General features: G+C 40.3%; 2 protein-coding genes across 2 annotated transcripts in view; one reads left to right on the top strand and one right to left on the bottom strand.

Annotated features, from left to right (window-relative positions):
* LOC124316136 (sporulation-specific protein 15-like) overlaps positions 1-25,320 on the bottom strand; it is a 610,960-nt gene that overhangs the window by 359,514 nt on the left and 226,126 nt on the right. The gene's annotated exons all lie outside the window — the stretch shown is intronic.
* Positions 956-23,613, top strand: LOC124316296 (sex peptide receptor-like). The gene is made up of 7 exons (XM_046782160.1): positions 956-1,607; positions 7,656-7,765; positions 17,281-18,368; positions 18,446-18,515; positions 22,259-22,354; positions 22,433-22,828; positions 22,936-23,613. Exons 3-7 carry the CDS (start codon positions 17,719-17,721, stop codon positions 23,113-23,115), a joined length of 1,392 nt encoding a protein of 463 aa, XP_046638116.1. The 5' UTR covers positions 956-1,607; positions 7,656-7,765; positions 17,281-17,718; the 3' UTR covers positions 23,116-23,613.

Genomic DNA, 25,320 nt, shown 5'->3' on the forward strand with positions numbered 1-25,320 from the left:
ACATACCGGACATATTCAACCGCACAGAACAAGCCATCGTCGAGAATTCCTTTTCGTCTCTTCTCGCCGTGTACATCAATGAGAATTTCTTTTTTCCGGATGCTGTGGGAGTCTTTCAGTTTTTTTTCTTTTTTTAAATAATAAAATCGATTCCCGCCCCTTCATCTATAAAGCACCGGCTCTATGACACATCGCCTTGCGTGACCTATAGACCCCCCAACTCCGTCCTATATCAAGAAGAATTGATAAATGTTTTCGGGAACTAGACGACGAGAGATCAACCTATTCATTTCTCTCTTCGTAATGTGTCCTCCCTTTCAGGACATTATCAACGTCTTAAAAAAAGAATAAAACAAAAGTTTAAAAGAATCTTTTCGCTCTAGTCCAGCGTCGTAAATGTCTAAAAGAATGTTGTATAATGTAGCCATTACACAAAAAGATGAAAGAGGATCTCTGTTTTGAGCTCTCATGTGCAATTACATCAATGAATAAAACACACGGTCTGCTTCTCATAGACTTACCAATTGAATCAATCGGTTGAGCAGTGTATCAAATCTATTAGACGTCCCAAACAAAAAATTTTTTAAAATTATTTTTCTATTTTTATTTTTCCCCGGGTGTTGTTTGCGCACTAGCGATAGGACGGACCAAAATCCCGTCGTGATCTATCGTGAAAAGAGAGGCAATGGTGCGAGAGAAAGGCCAGTAATAGCGAGTCTCGGCGCCAGCGACTAGCAAATAAACTTCTAAATTTCGGGGTTATTTAAAAAAAAGAACTGGCGCGTGTGTGTGTCTGTGCCGTAGTAGAAATTGTCGACAACAAGTCAGAGCCACTGCGCTGCTTGTACATCTGGCCACTCGCGACTGCGCAACACCACCACGGTCATACAACAGACGATACACAAAATAGACATATATATAGACGCCGACGTCGGCACCGACGGCCAGTCGAATACTACTCGTCAACCTGACCCGCTCACACCTCTCCCACCTCCACCACCACCAACCCACCGATCATTTGTTGAATCCCAAAAAACATTTTCTCTCGTCGTCTATCAAAGATTTTAAAAATTGATTAATATCTTTAACTTGTCATCGTTGTGTGTCGGCTAAATCATTCGACCCAAAATCAATTTCAATTTCGTGATTTTTTGAACTTTTTAAATTTTTTTTCTATTTCAACACCGGCGGTTCGGCGGCGGTTCACAAGACTTTTATCACCGTCTTTATCAGCTTAGAATCGACGCTTAGCGACGCCGGGGGGGAAACGCCGTTTATATATAGTATCTAGATAAAGTCAAAAAGCCCCCAAGTATATAGAAAAGCCCATGCCATTTTTCTATGACGTGTTTTGTATCAAATATTATTCTTTTCTTTTCTCTCCTATCCGCTGTGTGTGTGTGTCTCTTCTATTGTGCGCCCCTGCGAGTGAGTCTGACAGTGACTGAGAACTTGGAAATGAGCAAGTGCATGTCAAAGTGAGATAAACGATCGTCTTTCCCCCATCACCTTTTCCTCCGTATATAAAATAGACGCAGTCCCGCGTGACTTGATCGGTAGAAACAAAAGAGAAAAAGAAAAAATTCCGTCAGCATCAAGACAATCAGGTATGTACATCTCTTTACCATATAGATATCCACATACTCTCTCGCTGCTGCATCGACTAAATTATGTACATCAAAGTGACTGAGGGCGTACCATCTCAAAGTTGGGCCGGATTTTGGGTCTATCCGTTGGGCGGCGCCAAAAAATGGCCGAAAGTGGCGGTCGGAGGATTGCGGCCCAGTAGAAAAAAAATGAGGTGAACAACAAGACGAGCCTGCACAAACAGAAAGTTGTCGAGATCAAAAAGAACAATAGAGAGAGAGAGAGAGAGAAAACATATATAGCTGCTGGGCTATATATCCCTTGGCTCTCCTTTTCAAACGTAATGTTCGGCTCGTGACTGGCGAGCTGATTGGATGGCCGGGTGATGGCATGGAATTTTCTTTTTACATGTGGTGGTGGTGGTGGTGGTGATGGAACCCCCGCCACAATATAATCAGAAACTCGGCCTATACATGTACAGGAGCAGCATCTATATACTAGCCCACAGTTCATGTCTTGTTCATCATCAAATGCACAGGCAGTCAGGGTTGAGAAGAATCTGCTGGACACAATCCCATTACCAATGTTTTTCATGATGACTGCGGCTACTGGCTGGCTGCTCGCCTTTCAGCTACATCAGACGAATAGATGTGTGTACAAGACGGACTAACATTCATTAGGGGAGACTCTCCGGTTTGGTAGATACACAAGTTGATCGTCGTACATATATCTTTTTATATCTCTTTTTTCTTATTTCTGGCCAGCTCCTGATGATGATAAGGAGCCCGAATCGAGTTGTTATTTATTCTCTCAAGACTTGTACTGGCTGGCCTATAAGACTGGATGGTTTCAATGCGACGCTGATGACGGGCTTGTTTAGATTCTGTGTTCGTATATTACTGATTTAGACACTCTTGTGTTGCCCATCATTATCGCTCGGTTCATATCGAGATAATTATTCAGGCGCAAATGAAACCAGTCAATTTTCCCCACCAATTGAATTTTTGGGCTTAATTTATTATTTATAAGAAAATGGAAATGGCTATTGATTGGAGAGATATTCGATCCAGGGACCCACCGCCCACCAGTCCATTGGCAGACGAGATTTATTCATGGCAATCTCAGCAGCACACACGGCGTACTCTAGCCACTCGATTTATTGTTTGCACTCCAATCTCAGCATCGAATAGCAAATTTGAAATTCTTTTTTTTCCCGCGCAAAACATTTATTATCACCTTTGAAAAAAAGCTTTTCCGATTTATTTGAAATGTGACACGAGGATGGAATGCGCCGCATATTAAAACGGTTATACATACGGTCCGCCCGGTCGATATGTTATATGTAAATCACCATCAACTATTTCGATAGACACTTTTGGGTGGGTATTTTAATATTCGACGGAAGATCGTTGGCGAAACATGGCGGATGTGGCACATCACAGCAGTGCGCACCAAAGTTTTCTTTTCAATCGATTATCTGCGGAATGGAAGAATAGCCTACGACTGTAGTAGAGGAAGCTGGAAGCTGGCGTGGCCCGGGAAACAATCGGAAATCTCAAAACTCTCGTCGTCAAGTAGAAGAAGGAAAACTTGGGCGCAGTTCTAGACGAAATTCGCGGGCATTTCGCAGAGTTCAAATTTTTTATTTTTATTGATTAGATATTTTCCAAAAACTTTCAAAAGTTTTCACGCGAAAGCCAGGACACACCATCAGTGATTGTTATTTTATTTTTTGGCAAGCGGCGATTTGGTCCGTCCACTTTTATATCTATCGACTTTGCAGCTCAAAGAATAAAAAAGAAACCTCGTTAGACATAAAAGCACTAGAGACTGGTTGAAACTATCTTCTTTGATATTTAATATAAAGTGAAAATGTTACATCGAGCTGTGAAAGAAAAAAAGAAAAACTCTTATTATTACATCGTCTCTCTTTCAATCGGTCCCCAGCGCCATTTTCTTCCTTGCGCTCACACACTTTTGCCCAAGCTGAAAGACACTTTCCTCTTTTGTGACTGTATTATTATTATTCCTATTTTATTTTTCTAAATGGCGACCAACAGAACAAATAAAAATGGATCTGAAAAAACTAGATGCAATTTTCATCGTATAAATGATTTCCTGAATGATTAGCCAGTCATTTGTAGCTGCTGCGATATGGCGGATCAAGTGGTTCGTGTTACAAGATCGATCTGGCCTATATATAGAAATGAATAGCGGCTTGATAACATTTTTCTCGGATGCCCAAAAATATCAAAAAATAAAAATGTTTTTTCCTATTTCTCTTATTTTCTTACCCGTGTAAAAGAAACGCAAAGACCATTTGTCGGGTTTGATTTATGGATATGATTCATTGATGTCAGGCTCTGCCTGTCAACCCCCCTCCCTACAAAAGATATCTGTTGTTGTTGCTGTTGTGTGTTGAGCCGAGAATGTTACATTCGGTTGGCAGATCACTCGACGTCAACCGACAACAACCGCAATCATATAAATGTGTAGAAGACAGCCCAGCCCAGCCCAGTCGACCTAGTACCCGTTGATTCCAACAGGCTTGTGTGTCATCCGCAAAGAGAAAATAAGAAACATGGTGATCTATTGTTGTATACACACAGGACTCTGTTGTCTTTTTAAAAGGTTCTATTAATTTTTTTTTGGGACAGAAATAGCAGTGCACATTAATATAGAGCCAGCATGGCCATCTTGTTGTCTAATGGCTCGAGACTGGTGGGGTAGAAGAGAAATGAAATAAAAGAATCTACTATAGCTCGGCCACTGCGATAAAGAACATTTGCGGTTCACAAGAGTTTGCCTCCCTTTGTCTAGTACACACAAACACGAATAATAAAAAAAAGGGTACATGTATAGAAAAAGGATGTTATATATAGATGGTATAAAGATATACTACGCTAGTAGTGTGGCGCTGAAATGTGAAACAAAAAAGGGCGGATATGATTTCTTCTTCTACATTTCGCAACGGCTCAATTCTAGTCGCCATTATGATTAAGTGTGTGTGTGGCAACATCAAAGGTCTCTTTGGCATAGAGTGAAAAAATATAAAAGAAAAAGAGAGTGCTGCTCGTTTAAGTGACTTTTCTTTGTTGTAGATAACCACGGTGGAAATATAAAGGCCCTGGAAATAATATATCGATCGATGAGTATATCGCTCGGCGTCGTACATCATCAAACGAGTGGGCCTTTCATTTATCTATCCCATCATATAGTATAGGCTGTGATGCTCTTTTTCGCCATTTAACAGATGCCTAGAGATGAGAACAATTGAGGCTGTAGTCAGCACAAAAAACTTTCTGGCCGTTTTCTCTATGCCCAGGATCGATCGATCGATCGTTGAATAAAGAAAAGATTCACGCCCCACACGACCGACGACCTTTCCCCCCCTCTTGTATATACCAGATGGGACCCAAACGGTGTCTATATCCTGCCCGTTATCCTCTCTTTCCCATATCCAATATAAATATCGATGATGATGTAGAGAGAGAGAAGGGGGGACCATATCTATATCCGCCCTTATCATCATCATTATATATCTGGACCACCGCCGCCGCCGCTCTCGGTCAAAGTATACATTATTATCATCACACATAATAATAATAATGAAAAAAGGATGCGCTTATTTCTTTTATCCTTTTTATTTTAAAAAAGAAAAAAAATACAGCAGGACGGTATCAAAGTGTCTAACGTCAATTTAGACATGACACGCCGTGAGACATTAGAGAAAGAGAGAGGCGCCAAAATTTGAATTGGATATTTTTTTCGTCAGCTGGAGGAGACAGCGCAAATACAGCTCGCGGGGATGGGGGGGGGGATTTTAGATCTTAATGGAGGCCAACTTGTCTTGAATCTCAAATGAGATGACACACTATCCTCAAGAGCAACAGCCGGAATATCTAAAAAAAAGCTTTTTTTTTTTGGTTTCGTTCGTCAAAGTGGCCCAGCACACGTTTACTATTTGACAGCCAGCCCGGAAAACATATTATTCGCCAGTTACAACGTGTCAATTGATCGACCGTCTATTCTTCCGATTTAATTTTTTGAAATAAATGCGCGCCAAATTCAAACAAATAATTGTTGAGGTATTTCTATTAATTAACTATTGAAAATCTGAAATTTAAATATAAACGTTTAGCGCGCCAAATTCAAAAAAAATTACTTTTGTAGGTATTCAGGTATTATTACCCTAAGGCCGTTGGACTTGTATGACAGATATCAGACGGGCGTCGTTGCCCAGCCAGGGCTCCCACAATCTCTCGCCCACGCCGCGCCATCCAGTGATTGATGGCCCGTGTCGTCTAGACCGATTTATCTCTACACACCGGGAATTTTTCCTCACTGCTGTCTAATGAATAATAATAATATACCGTGACTGCTAGGCTACAGCCATGACAAACTACGCCGCCATAAAACACCTTATATCCCCCCCCACCACCACCACCACCCCACCATCACCACAAAAAGCTTAAACAATTTTATTTCGTTAAATATTGAACAGGGCGCCGCGCTCGACTTTGATCAACATATTCACCGAGATAATTTACATCTTAAAAGCCGACATTTTAAATGAGATCAAAGACGACCGGATTAAATGTAGCCTACCTAGCTGCGCAGCAGCACTTATTGTTAGATAACAAACAGCAGAGACCGGAGCGCGGTTTTATATAATCATTAAAAATTCAAACGCAAGTTAAACAATCCATAACGAAAAGGGTTGGTGGGACCTATATGGAGTATTAGAACCTGCGGCAAAGTGCTGCTAGCCTCTATCTCTATAGCGACGGCACTTTGGTGGAATAATGTTGTTCTTCATTCAAGAGGGAAAAAAAGAAAATGGAGATAAATAAATTGAGATGCGAATATTTTCTCAAAAAAGTAAACCGCCACAGCAGACGATTTCTTTTAGTGACAAGCTATATAGCCTGCTGCAGCCAAAAGTTATAAACAAAATGAATGTCGGAAATTAGCGTCTGATTATTGTCGCTGTCGATAAATCAAGAGCAGATTTGTGTGTGGCCGACCCATTTCAAAAACTGCGCAATAGTCACTCCACTCATGTAGAGACGAAAGAAAAAAGTTTCTTTCATATCGATAATTGAATCAATAAATATAGACTTGTCTGGCCGACTGTTCCAAGTAAAAAAAACAATGGGATGCTGCTGCTGGTGCTGGGCGTGGCCGGGCCATTAAAAGACACAAAAGAGGACTGTCGGGAGCTATTAGAAAACGGGCGACAAAGACTGATGATATAGACTTGTGTGTGTGTCTTTCATTCTATCTACTCCTCCTCCTGTTGTTGACTGGTCGTCGACCCACACACACACGACGACGCTGCTGCCTCCGCACAATCAACTCTAGACAATGGCCAGCAACTGGCGAAAGAATAAGACAAATATACCCAGAAAACAGAACAACCTTTTTCAAACATGGCAGCTCGGCTAATTGGCCTACAGCGCCATTGATACAGATAGGCCTATATGTCGCTGATGACCCCTCCAGCTAGATATAGGCCTAGTACAGGCATTGAATTATGACATTAAGTCTCAAAGAGAGAAAAGAGATTCCAGCAACTGGACTGTCTAGTCTGTACAAGTCGTCCAACCCCCCTGAGCTTTCAACGATTTATATATTCTTTTCTACCCCTTTTTTTATTATTATTATTATCTAGTTTTTCTTTGAGCGTGTGTGTGTATTTTTTAAATGTTTGAATCTGGGGCGACCCCCCAGCTCGTTGGCTGCCAAGCGCCCAAAGACCCATGTCCCGTGATTTATACATTGCCCGCGTAGAAATATCTGTATATGTATAAAATGAAAAAGGGAATTTCGAAATGGAACTGATGATGGACGATCGGGAGCGCGGGGGATATCAAATGTAACACGGGGAGCAAACTGATTTCTCTCCATCGGTTGTGCTGGAGAGTGTCGCAGATATTGAAATTATTTTTTTCCCGGAGATTTTGTTTTAATTAAACGGCGGTTTTCCTGGTATAAACGGAATTTTGTTATTTTTTCCTTGTTGGATTTTTACGTAATTAAATTTTTTTCTCTAATTAAAAATTCAGGTATTTAGCGAGCCTGTGCAGCACTGCTGGGAGCGAGTTTTTCATTTTTAATCGCCGCAATCAATCAACGTCGGAGACTAGATTGGACTAGAAGCGCCCAACTTTCAATGGTAAAAATTCATTAATTTTAATTTTGATGGCCAACTAAGATAAAACTCGAGTTAACGTGATTAAGTATAGACGACACCCGGAAGTAGGACTTCAAGTGCTCGATCATTAATCAAACATTGACAACCACTCTAGAAAAATCTGAAAAGGGCAAATAAGAACACATATAGAGAAAGTCTCAAATTGTACGTGCCGTTATGGCCATTTCATTCGCAGAGGATTGAACTGCGGAGATTGGAAACTGGCGTGTCTACTATATTGATTGCAGTTTCAGCCAACTCTGGCTGGCACGTTTTCAAAGTGTAGCCTACCAGCAGCCAGAGAACATCTGTGTTATCTACTGCACACGCCCGATGGATTCAAGATCTACCATCTATAACTACTATATGCAAATGTTGTCTTGTAGAAAGTTATATAAGAAAATCAGTCAAACGGAAACGTGAGACGATCAAAAAGAAACGATTGCACAGATCAATCATCCGCGATAAGAAAATAGAAAACAAGGATTTTTTTAATTCGTTGATGAATTTCTCGATTCAAACCAACGGCGCGCAATCAATGGGAAAGATAAAATCAGCTGAGCGGGAATAATATAAAAACCAAAACGAAATTTCATTCAAAAGTATATACTGTGCTGGACTATGGGTAATGCTCCTGAAATCGATTCTCTCTTTAAGAATAATAAAATATCCAAATGTAAAGAGAAATAAGAATATCACATCTTTGAGAAATCGCCATTTTACTTTTTGCTTGGCTTCATATAGAGCAGCAGAGCAGCTTCAAGGCTTGTCTGTAATACGCCCAAGGCCTAGAAACCCTCTTTCCTTATAACACATATATATATCACGTAATATACAGCTCCTAAATAGCGCTGGCTCTTTTAGCCTTGACTCCCGGCGGACTATACGGCGTCGACAAAAGCGACGTCCTATATAGTTTGGTTGTGCGACTTCTTCTTTTTTTTTCGATTGGCGTGACGTCGGCCATCGCAATATAGAAAGGAGAATATATTTGTCAAAAGGGATATTCGCTTTCGTGCGATGGTGCTGGGCGGATATGGTGAGAACTTTCTTCCACTTGATTCGCCAACAACAAACAAACTCTCGGAGAAAAAGAAGAAAAGTAAAAATCTTTCAAGAAAGAGAAAAAATCGGTTTCAACTCTCGGCCAGAATCAAAACTTTTATAGGTTCACATTTAAATAGATGAGATTATATTGGGCTTATTGGCAAATGGTCTGGAAAAGAAAAATAAAAAATCCCATTTCATTGCGCGAGGAGGTGCCAGTTTGGCGGTAGCAGGTCCCACTTGGTTTGAAACAAATTTTCCAAGTTGAAACTTTGTTTAAAGTGTTTAAAGTTCAAATAGTTTGAAATTCGATTGTTTACGCGCAGACAAAGTTGTCAGGTACAAAAGTGGGTCGCTCTACAAATAAGTTATTTAAAATAAACCCTGACTGAGTAAAAACAAAAATGACAAGAGAAAACAGTTCGAGTCAACCGGTATAGCTAAGGAATAATCGTATTCCGTACTCTGGATAACGATTTATAATCAATGCCACCAAATAGTCACAAGGAATTTGCATGGAAAAGGAATTGAATTTTGTTCTACCTTTTAGCCTGGGAAATCGGCCAGGCATCCCCAGCCAAAGTTGCTCCATCCATCCGCTGGAAAGTTGAATTACATCAGGCGGAATAGGGAAAAGGGCGTCCTCGTGAATACACCCACACTCACATGGGCGTACACGAGGACTTTTTAAAAAGAAAGGAGAAGAAGACATCGGTAACTCCACCGACATGGGAAGTTTCTGGAATGGAACGGGATGCTGATTATCTAAACAAAACAGAAAAAATTGGGTTACGAAAAATGTTTAGATTGACAAGTTGAAAATGAGACTGAGTGGGTTAAATTTTGAATAAATGGGATCATTTAAGGTTTCCATGTAATGCACTGCATTTGTGCAAGTCATGCATAATCGATGATAGCAGGTCACAAGTTAATATAAGTAGGCCTAACAAAAATCATTACCCAATCGATGAGATGGTTGCTGATGACAGATTGAATAGCAGCACAAGCAAAACTGGCATGTCTAGTGGTTATGATGGCTCAGGCCTCAATACCTGCACAAAAGAAAAGGTTACATTGGGTTACATAGTGCAAACAAACTGCCATGCATCGACTGGGATCACACATTATAAATGCTAATCACAAACTAACATTTCAAAAGTTTAGAACAAGTTTAACTCTTCTTTACAGCTCCTTTAATTATTCTAGTTGTCTACTCTGTTTTATTGGTCTCATTTACCTGCCAAACAGCATGCAATGGAGAGCATGGAGAGCCATGACACCACATATTTTGTGCCAAAGAGTTCAGTTTCACACGACGACCACATTTTAAGAATTATATTAGTTTTGCAATTTTTCGTGCAGCCATGCACGTTTCTTATTAAAAAAGTGGCCTTGAAAAAAGTTTTCGTTGTCATTTTAAACTTTGTCTCTTTTCGAAACTTTGAAACAAATCGAAAGGCGAATGCAGACGACACTCATATTCTAATTCCATAAGAAATCGATTTAAATGATTAAAAATCGACCCCCGCTATAAATTCAAACCGCACAAAAAGTCAAAAATGATCAAAGCGATTTTCTCATCCGCGCTCGACATCCGCTGAACGGATCGGGATTATTTTAAGTATCTAATAGTTCGTCTTGATAAAAGTAAAAATTTACACGAAACCCACAGATAATTACTTTTAGGTTTTAGACCCAAATCGCCATAATAAAACCCTCCAGAGGACCCACCATAAATTCCCCTTACATACTTAATAATAAAGCGATCACGATCATGGCGATTTATACAGCCTGAGGCGATACATGTTATACTCCGGCTAGATATTCTATATAATATATCTAAGAAAAGTCTGATGGACCCATCGACACTGTGACGGCCAGCACTGCGTAATATAAGGTCAACAACTTCTTGGCCTACACATATAGCTTCAAGTGCGTCTACACACACCCAACACACAGGGTGTATATCTTGCAGCAGCATTTTTGAACGCGGTACTCTATGCTGATGATGACGCCCGGCAGCTATATAGGCTAGCATTTGAAAATGGCGTCTGCCAAAACTCTTTTCTACGCATATAACTTGGAAAAACATTTGAGTTTATGCGACTGCTGGAGTGTTATATAGCCTGGCTGCTATATATCACCATACACAACCAGAGGAGGGGGGTCTGATAATTTAGTTGTGTAAATAGAGTGAGAGAAGGAGAGAGAGACACAGTAGTATAGACTCGAATAAAAATAGAAAGAATAATAGTAAGAGTCTGTAGATAAATAACTTTTTCGTTGAACTCAAATGTCTGGGGAGGTTTTTATGTCTTTGAAAAAGTTTCGTCTGCCTGGACGGAATGAGAAATCATCAGTGTCTTTTGTCACAGCAGGACTCTATTTGCGTTTTCAACGTCTAGGAATTTCTTTTATATATTTAGAACAAATGTTGTTGTCGGCAACTACGTACTACATCGCACAGCATGTGTATATGGCGCTTTGTTGTGTATATACTGGGATGGGGATTTACGGGGGTCGCAATCCGCTGGATCACAAGAGCAACACAAGTTGTTATATACTTCTTGTTTGTTTCGGTTGTTGTGTGCTGTAATTGCGATGGAATTGTTTGATCATCCGTAGCTGGGCTGCTGATTGCGCTTCTGCTGCAGTTCTATTTGAGTCGCAGTTTTGAATGGGCCGTTTGAATTTCCCGCCCAGACTCGGCAGCAGCCAAACGTTGGCGCTTCTATTCGGAGAATTGAAAAACAATTTGTAGAACGCGTGGGGCGTTTAGGGGAGTAGTTATCTTTATTGACGTTTCAAGACAATGGGGAGGGGTGATTAAAAAATATTTTGAAATTTAATCAAAAAGGGGGGGGGGGGGGTAATAATTCACGTCGTTCAAGGGGGTAGGGGTGGAAAAATTCACGTTTTTCAAGGGGGTTGGGGGAAATTTGAAAGTCGTTCAAGAAGGGGGAAAGGGTTGAGAAATTCACGTCGTTTAAGGAGGTGGGGGTTGGAAATTCCAATCGTTCACAGAGGGGGAAGGGGTTGAAAAATTCCCATCGTTCAATTAGGGGAAGGGGGTTGAAAAATATCCATCGTTCAAGGAGGAGGAGTGGGTAGATTCACTTCGTTCAAAGGGGGCAGGGGTAGAAAAATTCACGTCGTTCAAGAGGGATGGGGGAGGAAAAATTCATTTGGTTCAAGTGGGGGCGGGGATACTTTACTAATACTTAAGAGGGGATGGGTGATCAAAAATAAAAACTTTGCGACATCCCTGATAGCACAGCTCGTTCGTCCATCAATTTGCATAAACACAAACAATTGCCGCTCGCATTAAACGGAGGGTAAATTAATTGGCCCCGATGTTTCAACTATGTAAATATAATTATACAGCTCACCCATCACAGAGGACATGTATAGTTATTACGTCTATACACGAACGATTGTCCAAACAACAATAGTACTATAACAAACGTTAAAGTAAACTCCCGCGTTGCGCTTGATTGCCCAGCTCACCCTTTGTCTCTGCTGTGTGTGCATATTTATATATATATTTGCTGTTGTTTTGTTTGTTCTATACTCCCGCGGCGAATTATACTACATATCCCGAAGCATCACGCACGGACGTTACGCCCCGGGCCACTTCATTTCTCCTATAGACGTCACAGCACAGCTGTAGTATGCAATATAAATGTGCATATGCAAATTATGGGCAACAAAACAACTTATGGAGCTGTAAAACGACCAACAATCTCCTTGTATATAATATCCGTGCAGCACTTTTCTACATATTACACGCCGGATATAGTAATAATAATAATATTAGAGAGGTGCTCGTTCAAAAATATATTTTGTTGTAACGAATAGAATAGAAACAATGGCCGCTTATATGCACCACAGGAAGGACATTAATGGAAATAAAGAAAACCCAAAAAACCTTTTTTTAAAAATCTATTTAAAAGGTCTGAGCGTGACACGGACCAGATGTTGCTGGAAAATCCGGTTAGAATATAGATTCCGCGCGTGTGTATTGGAGTCGAAACTACGCGGAACTAATGAGTCCGAAACGACAATATATTATTATATAGACTTCTATTCTCTGTCTGTCCGTCTAGCTAGCTCTCGTCCTAAATATTTTGACAAAAGCCAGGAACAGAAACAGGAGCAGAAAACAGGAGCCAAAGACAAAATGGGGTTGACTGGGAACAGGACTGAGAAGTTGGCATCGTTGAACAAAGCAATCAACTCGATCGAACGTGCCAGAAAGGCAACTGACACACACACACACACACGCGAGAATAAAATAAAATAAAAATCCTAGAAAAGAAAAGAGTGAGCAATAAACATTATATAGACGGGCTATGGTGATTGCGCGTGCGGGCTATATAGTATACAGCACAAACCGTTTCGATTATAGAACGGGCAGCATCACACAAATGGGCCGTCCGCTTTGGCAGACACAAGTGGAGACACAATCCATTAAAGATATTGATACTTGAGTGGATCAATCAGCAGACGACGACGCTGGATATATCCTGCTGCACAGAAATGAATGCCACGTTATATATTCCCTTTTTTGAAATAAGTGAATCAATTCCAAGCGAGATGTATATAGACTATTATACACACACCATCAATACAATCAAGAATTTCAATCAAGAATATCTTCTTATAGGTGAATTCTTTCTATAGAGTTATTTCGGGATCCTATACGTAGGAGCCGGTAGGAGCTTATTCCATGGAAATGTTTTCCCTATTCACGTCAAATTAGTGAACAAATGAATGCCGTTTCCCGCGTCTATACACAACAGAAGAAGCTGGAAGGAAATCAGTTTGATTAATAAAATAAAATAGAAGAACAAAACTCTCTGCTGATGCTGTTTATTTATATATAATATTATTGACTCAAAAGAAAAAAGGATAAGTTTGTTGTTATAGCGACGTGCTGCTGCTGTTGCTGAAGGCTTGATTGTTCTATACCCTTGTATAGCTACATATATACCTTCTAGAAGGACACACAGCATATAAAAGCAACAGCACAGCAGCAGCCTATTATAACAAGAAACGTGAGTTTATATATCTACGAAGATTGCCTGCTAGCTGCTGCAACGGAAGTCGCCCTTCTAGAGTAGGATGTATTACACAATCTCCCGAAAAAGGAAAAAAAAAGAAAATTCGTTAGAGGAGAGGCTTTTCTATAACAGGGAAACCTTGTCTCTTAGATATCCCGAAGGCCATCCAGCAACAGCCAAGCCCAGGACAACATGTGAAAATCCAATAGAAATTGTATATCCCGTTCAAATAGATTTATTTGCCGTGTAGCAGGATCAAATGGTGGTCGACTGTGTGTGATGCTGAAAAAGATCCTATATTTATATATGTCACCAGCTATAGTCATATCTGCACCAAATGTAATATTTTCTTGATGTATATAATACTGCTGTCGCAAAAGGCCAGGGGGGAAAAGAAAAAGTCACGCCAAAGTGCGTCCAGAGTTATATATATACATTACACACGAATCGATCCTGCTGTCTCCCCAAAAAAACACCCGCACACATGAAAAAAGGATCTATGTGTTTTTTGTCGTGCTGGTTTTTTCCCATCTTACTACTTCTCCGCCTTCTTACATAATAGATTATTTCTTCTTTCTAGACAAAAACTTTTTTCATGTAGAGAGGCCGAATCGATCGTTAAATAGAATAAGTTTTGATCTCAAAACTTTTCGACTTTTGTAGCTAGGCTATATATGTTAAATAGCGAAAAGAAAAGTTGTTTGATATATGTTGCGCCCTATTTAGCGCGGTAAGATTTGGCCATCGTGCAATAAATCATGTAAAGCGGATTACGCAATATAATATAATATAGCCTACACCGCACAAACTATTTAGGAGCGCGGTATACTATAGATATCGGATTTATGGACGGGATTATGCAACACCTCGTTATGTATCATCAGCCTTGATTTTCCAATTATATACCAGCGAATTACAGACAGCAACTCATGCTCTCTAAGAAACGCTGTGTTCTAAAAGGAAACTTGTTTGTCACCTCCTCCGACACACGATGTTTAGAAATTTTTTTCGAAACAAAAATGATTCCCCCCAACCAAACACATTTGTTTTCTTTTTGTTTTTAACCTAACCGCCCCGAAAGAACCCCAGGCTATGCTGGAAGCCATGGCCTTGTTATCCCTCCCCTTATTTGCATATTTCTCGAAATTCTCAAAAATTTTTTACACAAATAAATGAATTAACTTTAAAGTTGAATACCTTAATTTGCAGCTAATGCATTTATACCTAATTTGGTAAAAATCTAATCCTCTGCATCCTCTATATATTCATTTTATTAGATAAAAACAATTCATTGAGGGGACAATTCCAAACATAGTTTCAAGAAAGCCATAAACAACTTTTCAAATAACTACGATTCAAGAGATTAAGTACTTAAAGTCCCAATAGTACTATCAGTCATCATACTTTAATACAATTAGCGTAAAAAAAGCTTTTCATTAAGTACTGTTTCTTTCGTATGCTATATGTATGCGTATTGCCTAAACATACGTAACGTGCATAGGCACGGTGCGTGAAATGGCCTATACATCTAGTTTGTCCGTCGATATAGTTGACTAAGCATATCTATGCATCGAGTGTGTCGCCAAATGGCTCACATAATGTTTTTCAATTCATTTGTGTGGTGTGTGTGATGGGTGCTACGAAGCGAATTGGAAGTGATGTTTGGATATTCGGAAAAATTTTCAAAGGTCCCAACGCCCAACGCCCATCGTCTAATATGCCATGATTGTGAAAGATTCAAAATATATCTTGAATGGCACAGTGGATCAGCATCGAACTGGGACCCGGGAGTCCCAAGTTCAATACCCATCGAAGTCATATTAGTGGCACGGGCCTTTTATTAAATATGTTGAATAATTATTTTACCGCCGCTGTGTGAAATTTAGACGAAACAAGCCGTTGATAATTTTCTGCTAGGATGTATACAAACTAAAGATTAGGTTTGCAATAAACTTGATTATCAAACCAATTCACGCGATATATACTTATTTCATTTGTTGATGTTTCAAAATGTTTGTTTTTTACATCCCGCCAAAGAGATGCAAAAAGTTAACATTTTTACCTTTTCTTAACGCAATGTTTAGTTAAATCATGTGTCGTTTAATGAGGGGCGTTTATTAGGTTTAATGTCAAAAGTGGCGCGAAGGTAAAAATGAGAAAAAGAAATTTACTCCATTTTTTAAACTTTGTGTTTCCGTTTTGAAAACATAGAATTTAGAATATTTTCAAAGCATGGTCATGTTTCCCTTTTTCAACACAGCGTTTCTTAGAGAGTGGCTATATGTCGTCTGATTAATGAAAATCTATATATATATACCAGCAAGGGCTTGTGTGTATATAAAGTAAGATGATAGGAATGCTTTGACTAGTTTATAAAGGATCCTTGGTATCAGCACATCTCATTATATATCCTTCCCAGCTGGCTGTATTTATACCAGCAAGTCTCTCATTAGTATAGATATCTGTTTTGTAGGCCTATATATAGAAGAACCATTCGTCGATCAAAGTCTCTTTCTCTACCTGATGACATTTAGCCTACCCTATCCGGCCAACATAATAGAACAACAGGAAATTACATGTCTCCGAAATATATCCCAGTGGGCGCCAGTAGGCCTATTCTTAAATAATAATCACCAAACATTCAACATCGGTTCATTTTCGCTATAGACGCACAATCCAGCAACTCCTTTTTGTATAAATGTTCCTTCTCTTTGGCAACAAGGAAAGTTCAGTGTTGATGTACTCTGTGCACATTTGGCATTTGCCGGTCGCTACTATATAGCCTATATGTATATATTTATACACGAATTCAACTTCTCTTCGGATGAATAGATCCAGCACAGGCGGAGTGAAGATAAACAGACAAAGTCGATACATAAGATTCTTAAAAATCTATCTATACATAAGTCCGAAGTAGAAAAAGAAGGTCTCTATTGATATTTGGATGTATCCCGCGTCCAATCTAACATCACGACCGGTAGCAGCGAAATATATAAGAACATCACCCCATAAGCCCCACACGTATAAATATATTCCAGGATATAGCAGCCAGGATGTGTAGGCATTGGTTATATACATCTAATCGATCGTAAAAACCTGTTGGCGCAACACCCCTCCTGCTGCTGTCCTATATATACAGTTCGTCTTTTCTCTACACACACGATTTATAGTTACACATATATACATCAGAGAGATGTCTAAGAGTGAGAGACTTGTTGTGGATCACGTACGGGAAATATATATAAGAGCTGCTGGGCGACCCGCGGGGTTTTTAGCTCTACAATAGTATATAGATGTGTGATATGCGATGCTGTTTGGCGATGGTTTATTTACACATCCTACTCTTCTTCTTCTTCTTCTTCTTTTCCCCAACTGCAATTTATATAGGACGAGAGGAAACCCTTTTTCTGCCGTAGGACTGCTGGGCTCGCCTGTTGAAGGACGGAGCAAATAACCAGACGACAAACAAAAGAAGTGCTATACTGCTGCTCCTGCTGCTGTGTGGTTGTTTATATATCTACGCCAGAGATCGAGAACTCCCTGGGCGACGGATCTATCGATCCAGGGACACAGGAAAGAAAAAGAGAAACCCTGGGATCTCTCTCGTTTTATATATGTGGACAGTTTGATAGAGCTCCGATATAAGGGCGTAACCCGAGGCCAGTACAGTCGAGTGAACAACAGCAACGTCTTTGACGGCCGGGCCGGCCCAAAAGAAGAAACTAGACGCGCCGGCCGACGACGACACAATCAACAACAATAAAACGGCCCCAGCAGATCTGCTCTCTCATATCTCCTACGTCTATAAGATCAAACATATCAAAGATGAACATGGTCAACCGAGTGGAAGACCAGCAGCCGGAGAGACGGACAGCAACCAACACCAACAACCAGTCGACCAGCAGCACGTCCGGCAACTGGAGCGAAACGAAATGGTTTGTCGGTGGCAACATCTTGGCCTACGACGATGAATTGATGGACCTGGACGCGGCCCTGGCCAGAAATTGGTCACATTTCAATCACAACAACAATTCGATGGTGAACAACGCTACGATGGGCGGCAATCGCTATTTGAATATCACGGCTGACCTGGACATCAGTTACGCCCTTCCGCTCTACGGTTACATCATGCCGTTCCTGGTCGTCATCACCATCATCGCCAACACTCTGATTGTCCTAGTTTTGTCTAAAAAACACATGCGGACGCCAACCAATTTGGTTCTGATGGCCATGGCTCTCAGCGACATGTTCACGCTCCTGTTTCCGGCTCCTTGGCTCCTGTATCTCTACACGTTCGGCAACCACCACCGGCCGCTGAGACCTTTGTCGGCCTGTTACGCCTACAATTTCATGAACGAAGTCATACCGGCTCTCTTCCACACGGCCTCCATCTGGCTGACCCTGGCCCTGGCCATCCAGCGCTACATTTACGTCTGTCATCCGCCGCTGGCCAGGACCTGGTGCACCATGGAGAGGTAGGCCTACTATAGGCCTAATTTCTAAATTTTGATTCAATTCAATTCAAAATATAAATTGTTATGTAATGACGCAGAGTCAAGAAAGCTATTTGCTGGATCTACGTGCTGGCCCTGGTGCACCAATTCCCACGTTTGTTCGACCAGGTGAGTCCGATCATTTCTCATCATCACATCCGCTCGTATATAATAAACTTTTTTGTCTATTTCTTATATATTATTCCGGAATAAAAAGAAAAAGGGGGCTGGCGGGGGCTTGACAAGATTGATTATATCCCACGTATAGACTATTATATCAAATAGGCCTTATGATTAGATATATCTCTGCCGCTTTATATAGATATATATTATTTGATGGGCGGAGAATATAAATAGCTTCCCGCTTGTCTCTGCTATAGACTGAAGCTCGTCCCGTTTGGCGGAATGCGATTAGAGTTATTGGCTGACTCGCATTAGAGATGATCTACTTCATCCCTCCCCTCCTCCCTATCTACCCTTTTAACGTCGATTGCTCTTCGGCGAGCCTTGCTGCTGACTGATGATCAAACGCGAGTTGTTGTAGATTACGTTGCGCTTATTTATCCGGAGGGCGATTGGCTGAAACATGGTCGTTTCCTTTTTCTCTCTATCTTTATATGTATAGGGCCTATACGCGTTTGTTGTTTTGTTTTATTTATTATAGAATAATGGAAATAGTTTTCTACATTCAACTTGTAGGCTACATATAATGTAAAACATATAGTTGATGGTATATAGATATAAATAAAAGTTAGATTGAAAACTTGCCGGGAGCTATATTGCATTAGCTCAGCTAGAGATGTGATGTAGAAATCCCCCGCTGTGTTTGTGTGTGATGTATAGGCCCTATCTATACTTTGTTTTTGAAATCCGTCCTATAGACAAAGTTTGGAAATAATAAATATCCAATGACACGGATAGTTTATTTAGTTTGAAAAGCCGCGGGATATTTAAATTTGCGAGCGGTGGTTGTGCTGATCGTCAAGTTGGCGACGAAAAAAATTACTCAGACCATCTGGAATCGGTTCTGATCTTCATTCGAGACGTGTGACTCGCCATCTGGCATCAACACCTGGTCATTTTCAAGTACTAGTAGAATCTAAAAAAACCAATTGAAAATGTCGTGTTGCTGCTGTTGTAATCACGTTGAAAACATCTCCAGACGATCTTTCATCAAAAAAACCTTTTTTTTTTCATTAACCAAACAATCATTTAATTAGATTATCAAAGTCTTTCTATTATAAAACCTACACTACGCAGCAGTCCACAACCGATTTCTGGGAATTGAATTGCGTCAGCATATAAATCTCCTATACTGCTGGGGTTTTCATGGCCGCTCTGAATTAGAAATCTGGCGAGCCCAGCAAATCAACATCAACCTCTGATGAAAAGTAAACATTCGTCTATAGAGAAATCTATACCGATCTATACAAGCCTCTGGCAAAGTTTGAAATCGAGCAAAAACAAAAGTTATTCGAGCGGAAACCATAGCAGCTTCCTATATTATAGATTGCCCAACTCTTATAATCCCGCACATGCTGTGTATTAATAAGCCTATATAGCTTTAGCCTATAGACTCTATGTGAAAAAGCCTTTTAAAATAGGCTATGTATCCTAGGTTCGTCTCTATTCAAAATGAATCCGTTTGAAATTCCCGCGAAAAAGACTCGTATAGAATAATACAACAAGTTGCGTTGGCGCAAATGATTACCTTTTCAGTTCGCTGTATAAATATTTCCATATCTGCTCTCCAAATCCCGGCGACCCCCACACACACTTAAACGCACACCTGTGCTACCCATATCTGCATAAGAAATTATTTGCGTCATCAGCACCCGGGGAGAAATCTCTCTCAAATGTTTTATCAATTTCTCCGGGCGCTGCTGTCATGTTTCATTATGGGAGGGGGGGGGATATATTTTGGGTAAGTGGGAATATCTGCATAATTGCATGGTGTTTCCGCTTGACACCTGTGCGTGATAGGATATCTAATATAATCCCGGGAAATTCAAAAATGTCAATGGATTCCGTAGAAATCTATTACATGCAGGCTGGTGATTTCTATCCAAGATCTTATATAGATGCACATATATACTTTTAGATATATCCCTGGCTGTCGGAGAGAGAGTTCTCCTTGTTGCGGTAACCAATAGCAACCGAAAGAGAGTGGGGGTAGGTTGGAATTGGATTCGGTGGCTGAGTCCTCGAGTTAGATTCAACTCGAGAGCGGTCCCATGATTAAAAAAAGCCCAGCTGAGATGTATACAGACTCCGAGATACTCTATACTACTGCTTTACTGGATGGATGGATCGAATCGATATGGAACGGCGTCAAAAGATAGATATGACGAATCCCACCGCCACTTTTAACAAGGAAAAAGTGACGATGACAAAAAAAGCCAATTTAATACATATTATATATATAAAGAACCAGCCAAAATTGGACGTGATATATCCTATACGCCTATTTGGATCTCCCGCCGTGATAAATCTGATCGATTTCCTCCCTATGCTTTTTTGGGTTGGAGAAAAAATGTCGACACTTTTGAACGAATCAAGTCTGCCCACTTGTGTCTTTTGATATCGAATTTAAACTTGACTCGAGTACATTAGATTCGGGCTGGAAGAAACCTGTCAGGAGAGAATATGTACAAACGTCTCGAGACGATGGATTTCATTTCAATTGCTGGGACAAAGAGAATCTAAATACATAGAACTGCGCGTCTATTTTGATAATACAGACGACAAATAATCGTCCCCCCAAAAAATATCTAATATTTCAAACAGGGAGAGAGAGTGGCACTCCACTTGTCCCTGTGTGCTGTGCTGTGTTGGCAATGATTGAATTTCCCCGGTCGTCCCTTGTATAATATATATTTCACAACTCGGCGGGATCTCTCTCAGCCCAACATACGGTCGACTCGATTAGATTTGCACACAGCACACGCTGTGCGTCTATATAGAAGCCGATGGCTGCGGTATTATATCGAAACACTCGAAACGAAATCTAGATATTATATCAAAAGCTCTCTTGCATCTAGTAGGCCTATATGTAGACTTTTGTGCGCCCTGGTGTATTGAAATCTTTTGAGAAAAGATCCTGGGCAAGGCTTTTTATCAATCAAAGATATCAAAAGGAAAACTGATAGGATCTATAACGTCGGTGCTTTTTTCAATCTGTTATTTTTCCCCTTTTTTTTGTTTTTCCCGCTAGAATTCAGGATCTATATAACAAAAACAACAAAGGAAAGGGGAAAAGCAATCCAACACCGAAAAATATAATCTATAGATCCAACAAACACACGTTTATTTTATGTCTAGACATCCGCCAAAGGCGAGTTGATATTCTTTCTTCGCCGATTTCCGGATGTGATGACAGCAGACGGACGTTCAAGTGAAACTTGTTTTGAGAACAAGTTGCTGACCCGTCTGGAATCGAATCAATAGGCTACAGGGACTGTATATAAGAGTAATAGGATCGGGAGATGTTTTATTTTATAGGAAGATTGCCAGGGAATGATATATATATAGAAAATAAGTTCTTTTTTCCTCTTTTTTGTATTAAGACAAATGGCCGGCTGATTTGATAAGACGGGAAGAAAATCGTCAAAAGTCTCGAGCAATTCCATTTGCGCAGTGCTGCTGGAATATAAATGGGACCCACATATAACGGGTCCCCTTTTGGTATATTACAAGACACTTTTTTCTTTCCTTTCAATCAAGAAGTCTCAAGCAGTTCTCAAGAGAGATATTATCAATGATATACAGTCTGAAAGTTGATGGCCAATGTCATCTTATGTATATAAAAGATTGATTGAATGTCTAAGACGTCTACTTATATTTATTTATTACATTTTTGGTTGCTGGCACAGGTCTACTTACCGGTGGAGATCCGCTGGGACGGCGAAGGAGTCGTGACTACCTGCTGCAAGTACGAAGCCGATTGGGTCACCGACATCTTCAGTCAGGTATATGAAATGATTGAATCTAATATCAAAACAAATCATATTCTTATTAAAATAATAAAATAAAATAATAAAATACAGGTGGTCTACTACAATTTGTACTTTTGGTTCCGGGTGGTTTGCGTCCACCTGGGACCCTGCGCTTCCCTGGTCCTGCTCAACGTGCTCCTGTTCGGAGCCCTGCGGCGTGCCCAGCAGAAGCGCGACAAGCTCTTCAAGGAGAACCGCAAGGCCAGCGAGTGCCGCAAGCTGCGTGATTCCAACTGCACGACCCTGATGCTCATCGTCGTCGTTTCCTGCTTCCTGGTGGTGGAGATCCCGCTGGCCGTCCTCACCGTTTTGCACATTTTCGACGCCTCCCTGGAACTGCGCGTCCTCGACTATTCCGTCATCAACGTCCTGATCCTCTTCACCAATTTCTTCATCTCCCTGTCGTATCCCATCAACTTCGCCATCTACTGCGGAATGAGCCGACAGGTTTTGATTTGACATTTTCTATTTTTTGAATTCCGGCCGGAATAAATTTTTAATTCCGGCCGGAATAAATTTATAAATTGGGGCCCGTCTTGTTTTGGATATTGCAGTTTAGGGAGACGTTCCAGGGCCTGTTCACTCCGTCGGCCTCTTCCGGCAGATTGGCGGCCGGCAGTGCTCATCAAGGTGCTTCATCGGTGGCCAACCGTCACAACGATTGCAATTACTCGACGGTGGCTCCCAACGGGATCGCAACCAAAAGTCTCGTCACTAACGAGACGGGCGTCTGATCGACTACACCCCACCCACTCCACCGGAAGAGACGATTGACACCACCCACCACCAGCATCATATTATATACGTACATCTATAGCCTATTTATATGACATAATATATTCTATTAGAGAGAATCAGTTCATCAGTTGGCTTTTGATCTTGTTAGACACGCCCATCTCCTGGATTCATTATTTATGTATACACGTTCAGATGTAATCCCCCGCCCACTCTCACCACCCCATCGTGTTTGTAACCTCCCCCCCCCCCCTACTGTCCATATGTGATACATGTTTATTCCCCGTTTTTATTTATTTATTTGGAGCCATAAAATTCAAAAATTGATCGCCGAATCAAAGGGCGAGAAAATGAGCGGTTTTCCCACCTCGACGGATGCGGAGCATCTCGCTGAGAGCCCGCACGAACGAAGCTCCGCCTCCATCGACGAGGGAAACTCTTTTTTTTAAATTTCTCCATTTTGATTTCAACCAAACTTGTCATTCACCCAATTTAAATTTAAAAGAAAAAAATTATTCATTTTCAAATTTCCCGCTAAAAAAAGAACCCCACCCATTTTTATTTATAAACTAAAAAATATCAATTTAAATATTTATATGATAATATAGCTCATGTCATTTGATCGAATATTTTTCGGCTTGTGTTTTCATCGGGAGTAAAAAAAAACCAAATTATTTCGCGAGAGGAGAATTATATTTGTAAAGAATAATTAAATTATCTATCGTATTTGATTCGTTCTTTTCTTTTTTCAAATTTAAAACCCCCCAAAAAATTTGAAGAAAATGTTCACACTTCCAAGCACCGTGCACTGCTATAATTATATAATATACATGGATCTTATATAATACAATTAAACTATATTATACTACATTGAACCGAACGTCAATTTCTTTTACATTTATTTTCCAGCTATTCCAACGTCAACCTGTTTCCAGGAAAAAAATAATACTCCCATCGGGAAAGAATAAGCCATTCGAATAACAAAATGTCAATTTCGCATCCAATAAAGAAATAAAAAGGAAAGAAAGAAAAATATAAAACCCACACAAAAACAAAAGGGTCGTATTATTTATTTGTTGCGCACTCGATTCGCTGTTATATCGAATCAGATGCCAATATCACCGCCGTCGCCCACTCTCTCTTCCTCTTACCCTACGTCAATATGTATATTATATGCGCCAGCGAACATTGTTTGATCAAAAGATTCCGTGGAATTGATTAACAAAACAAAAAGAGAAAAGAAAAAAAAATTATTTGAATTTCCCGGGTAAAAAAGAAAAACCTTTTCAAATCCGCCAATCTTAATCATTTCCACAAAAAAAGTCCCCCAAAAAGAGTTAGTTGATGTATAATAAAATAAAAAAGGTCGACGAGTTACAAGAAGAAAAAAAAAAAATTGAATTTCCCGCGTAAAAAGAAAAATCCTTTTCAAACCCGCCAATCTTAATCATTTTCAAAAAAAAGTTACCAAAGTGAATTGGTTGATGTAATCAAATTTTAAAAAGAATTCGACGAGTTCGTACAATTTTATTTTTTGAACGGTCGAAATAGTCCCGCCAAAATAATGAACATATTTTAAAAAAAAGGGAAAACGTCGACTGGAGTTGCAGAGTTGTGCATCACCCACCTCCAGGTTCAGTCGACGAGTTAGTCAACTTTATCCCGGAACAAGTTTTCTTCGGCTCTCTCCCAGTCTTCTTGATCCAATCACGGCTCCTCTGTTTATTTCATCAGACTAACAGCTCCCAGGAAATGCCAGTTGTGTCAAACTTAAACTTAAACGTAAAAAAAGGCCTACAACTTTTTGACAAAGTTAAACAATACGACCGAATCTGGGCCGGCGGGACCTTTTAAAAAATAATTTCAGTTTCTTTTTTTTTCTTTTATTAGGAGACACACACACAGAAGAAGAGATTGTGTAGACGCACTCATAGCCAAGTCCTTTGGGGGACATCTCTATACAACGGAAACGGACCCCACCAAGAAAAGAAAAAGGAGTGACTGGGCGCAACCCCATCCATTCACGGACGGCCTCCCAATGTCAGTGCATGCCGGGCAAAAGAACTCAAAGAAAGAAAAAGTCGAGATAACACACAAAATAAAAGGAAGTGTAGTATAGTAGTACAAGTGCGTTCCAGGAGAGAAATGTGTGTGTGTGTATTTCCTGTCTACCGTTTCTTTTCCGCTTCCGCACCGTGTTACAC

This window comes from Daphnia pulicaria, chromosome 12 (genome assembly GCF_021234035.1).
Source record: "Daphnia pulicaria isolate SC F1-1A chromosome 12, SC_F0-13Bv2, whole genome shotgun sequence".
In the NCBI taxonomy this organism is placed as follows: Eukaryota; Metazoa; Arthropoda; class Branchiopoda; order Diplostraca; family Daphniidae; genus Daphnia; species Daphnia pulicaria.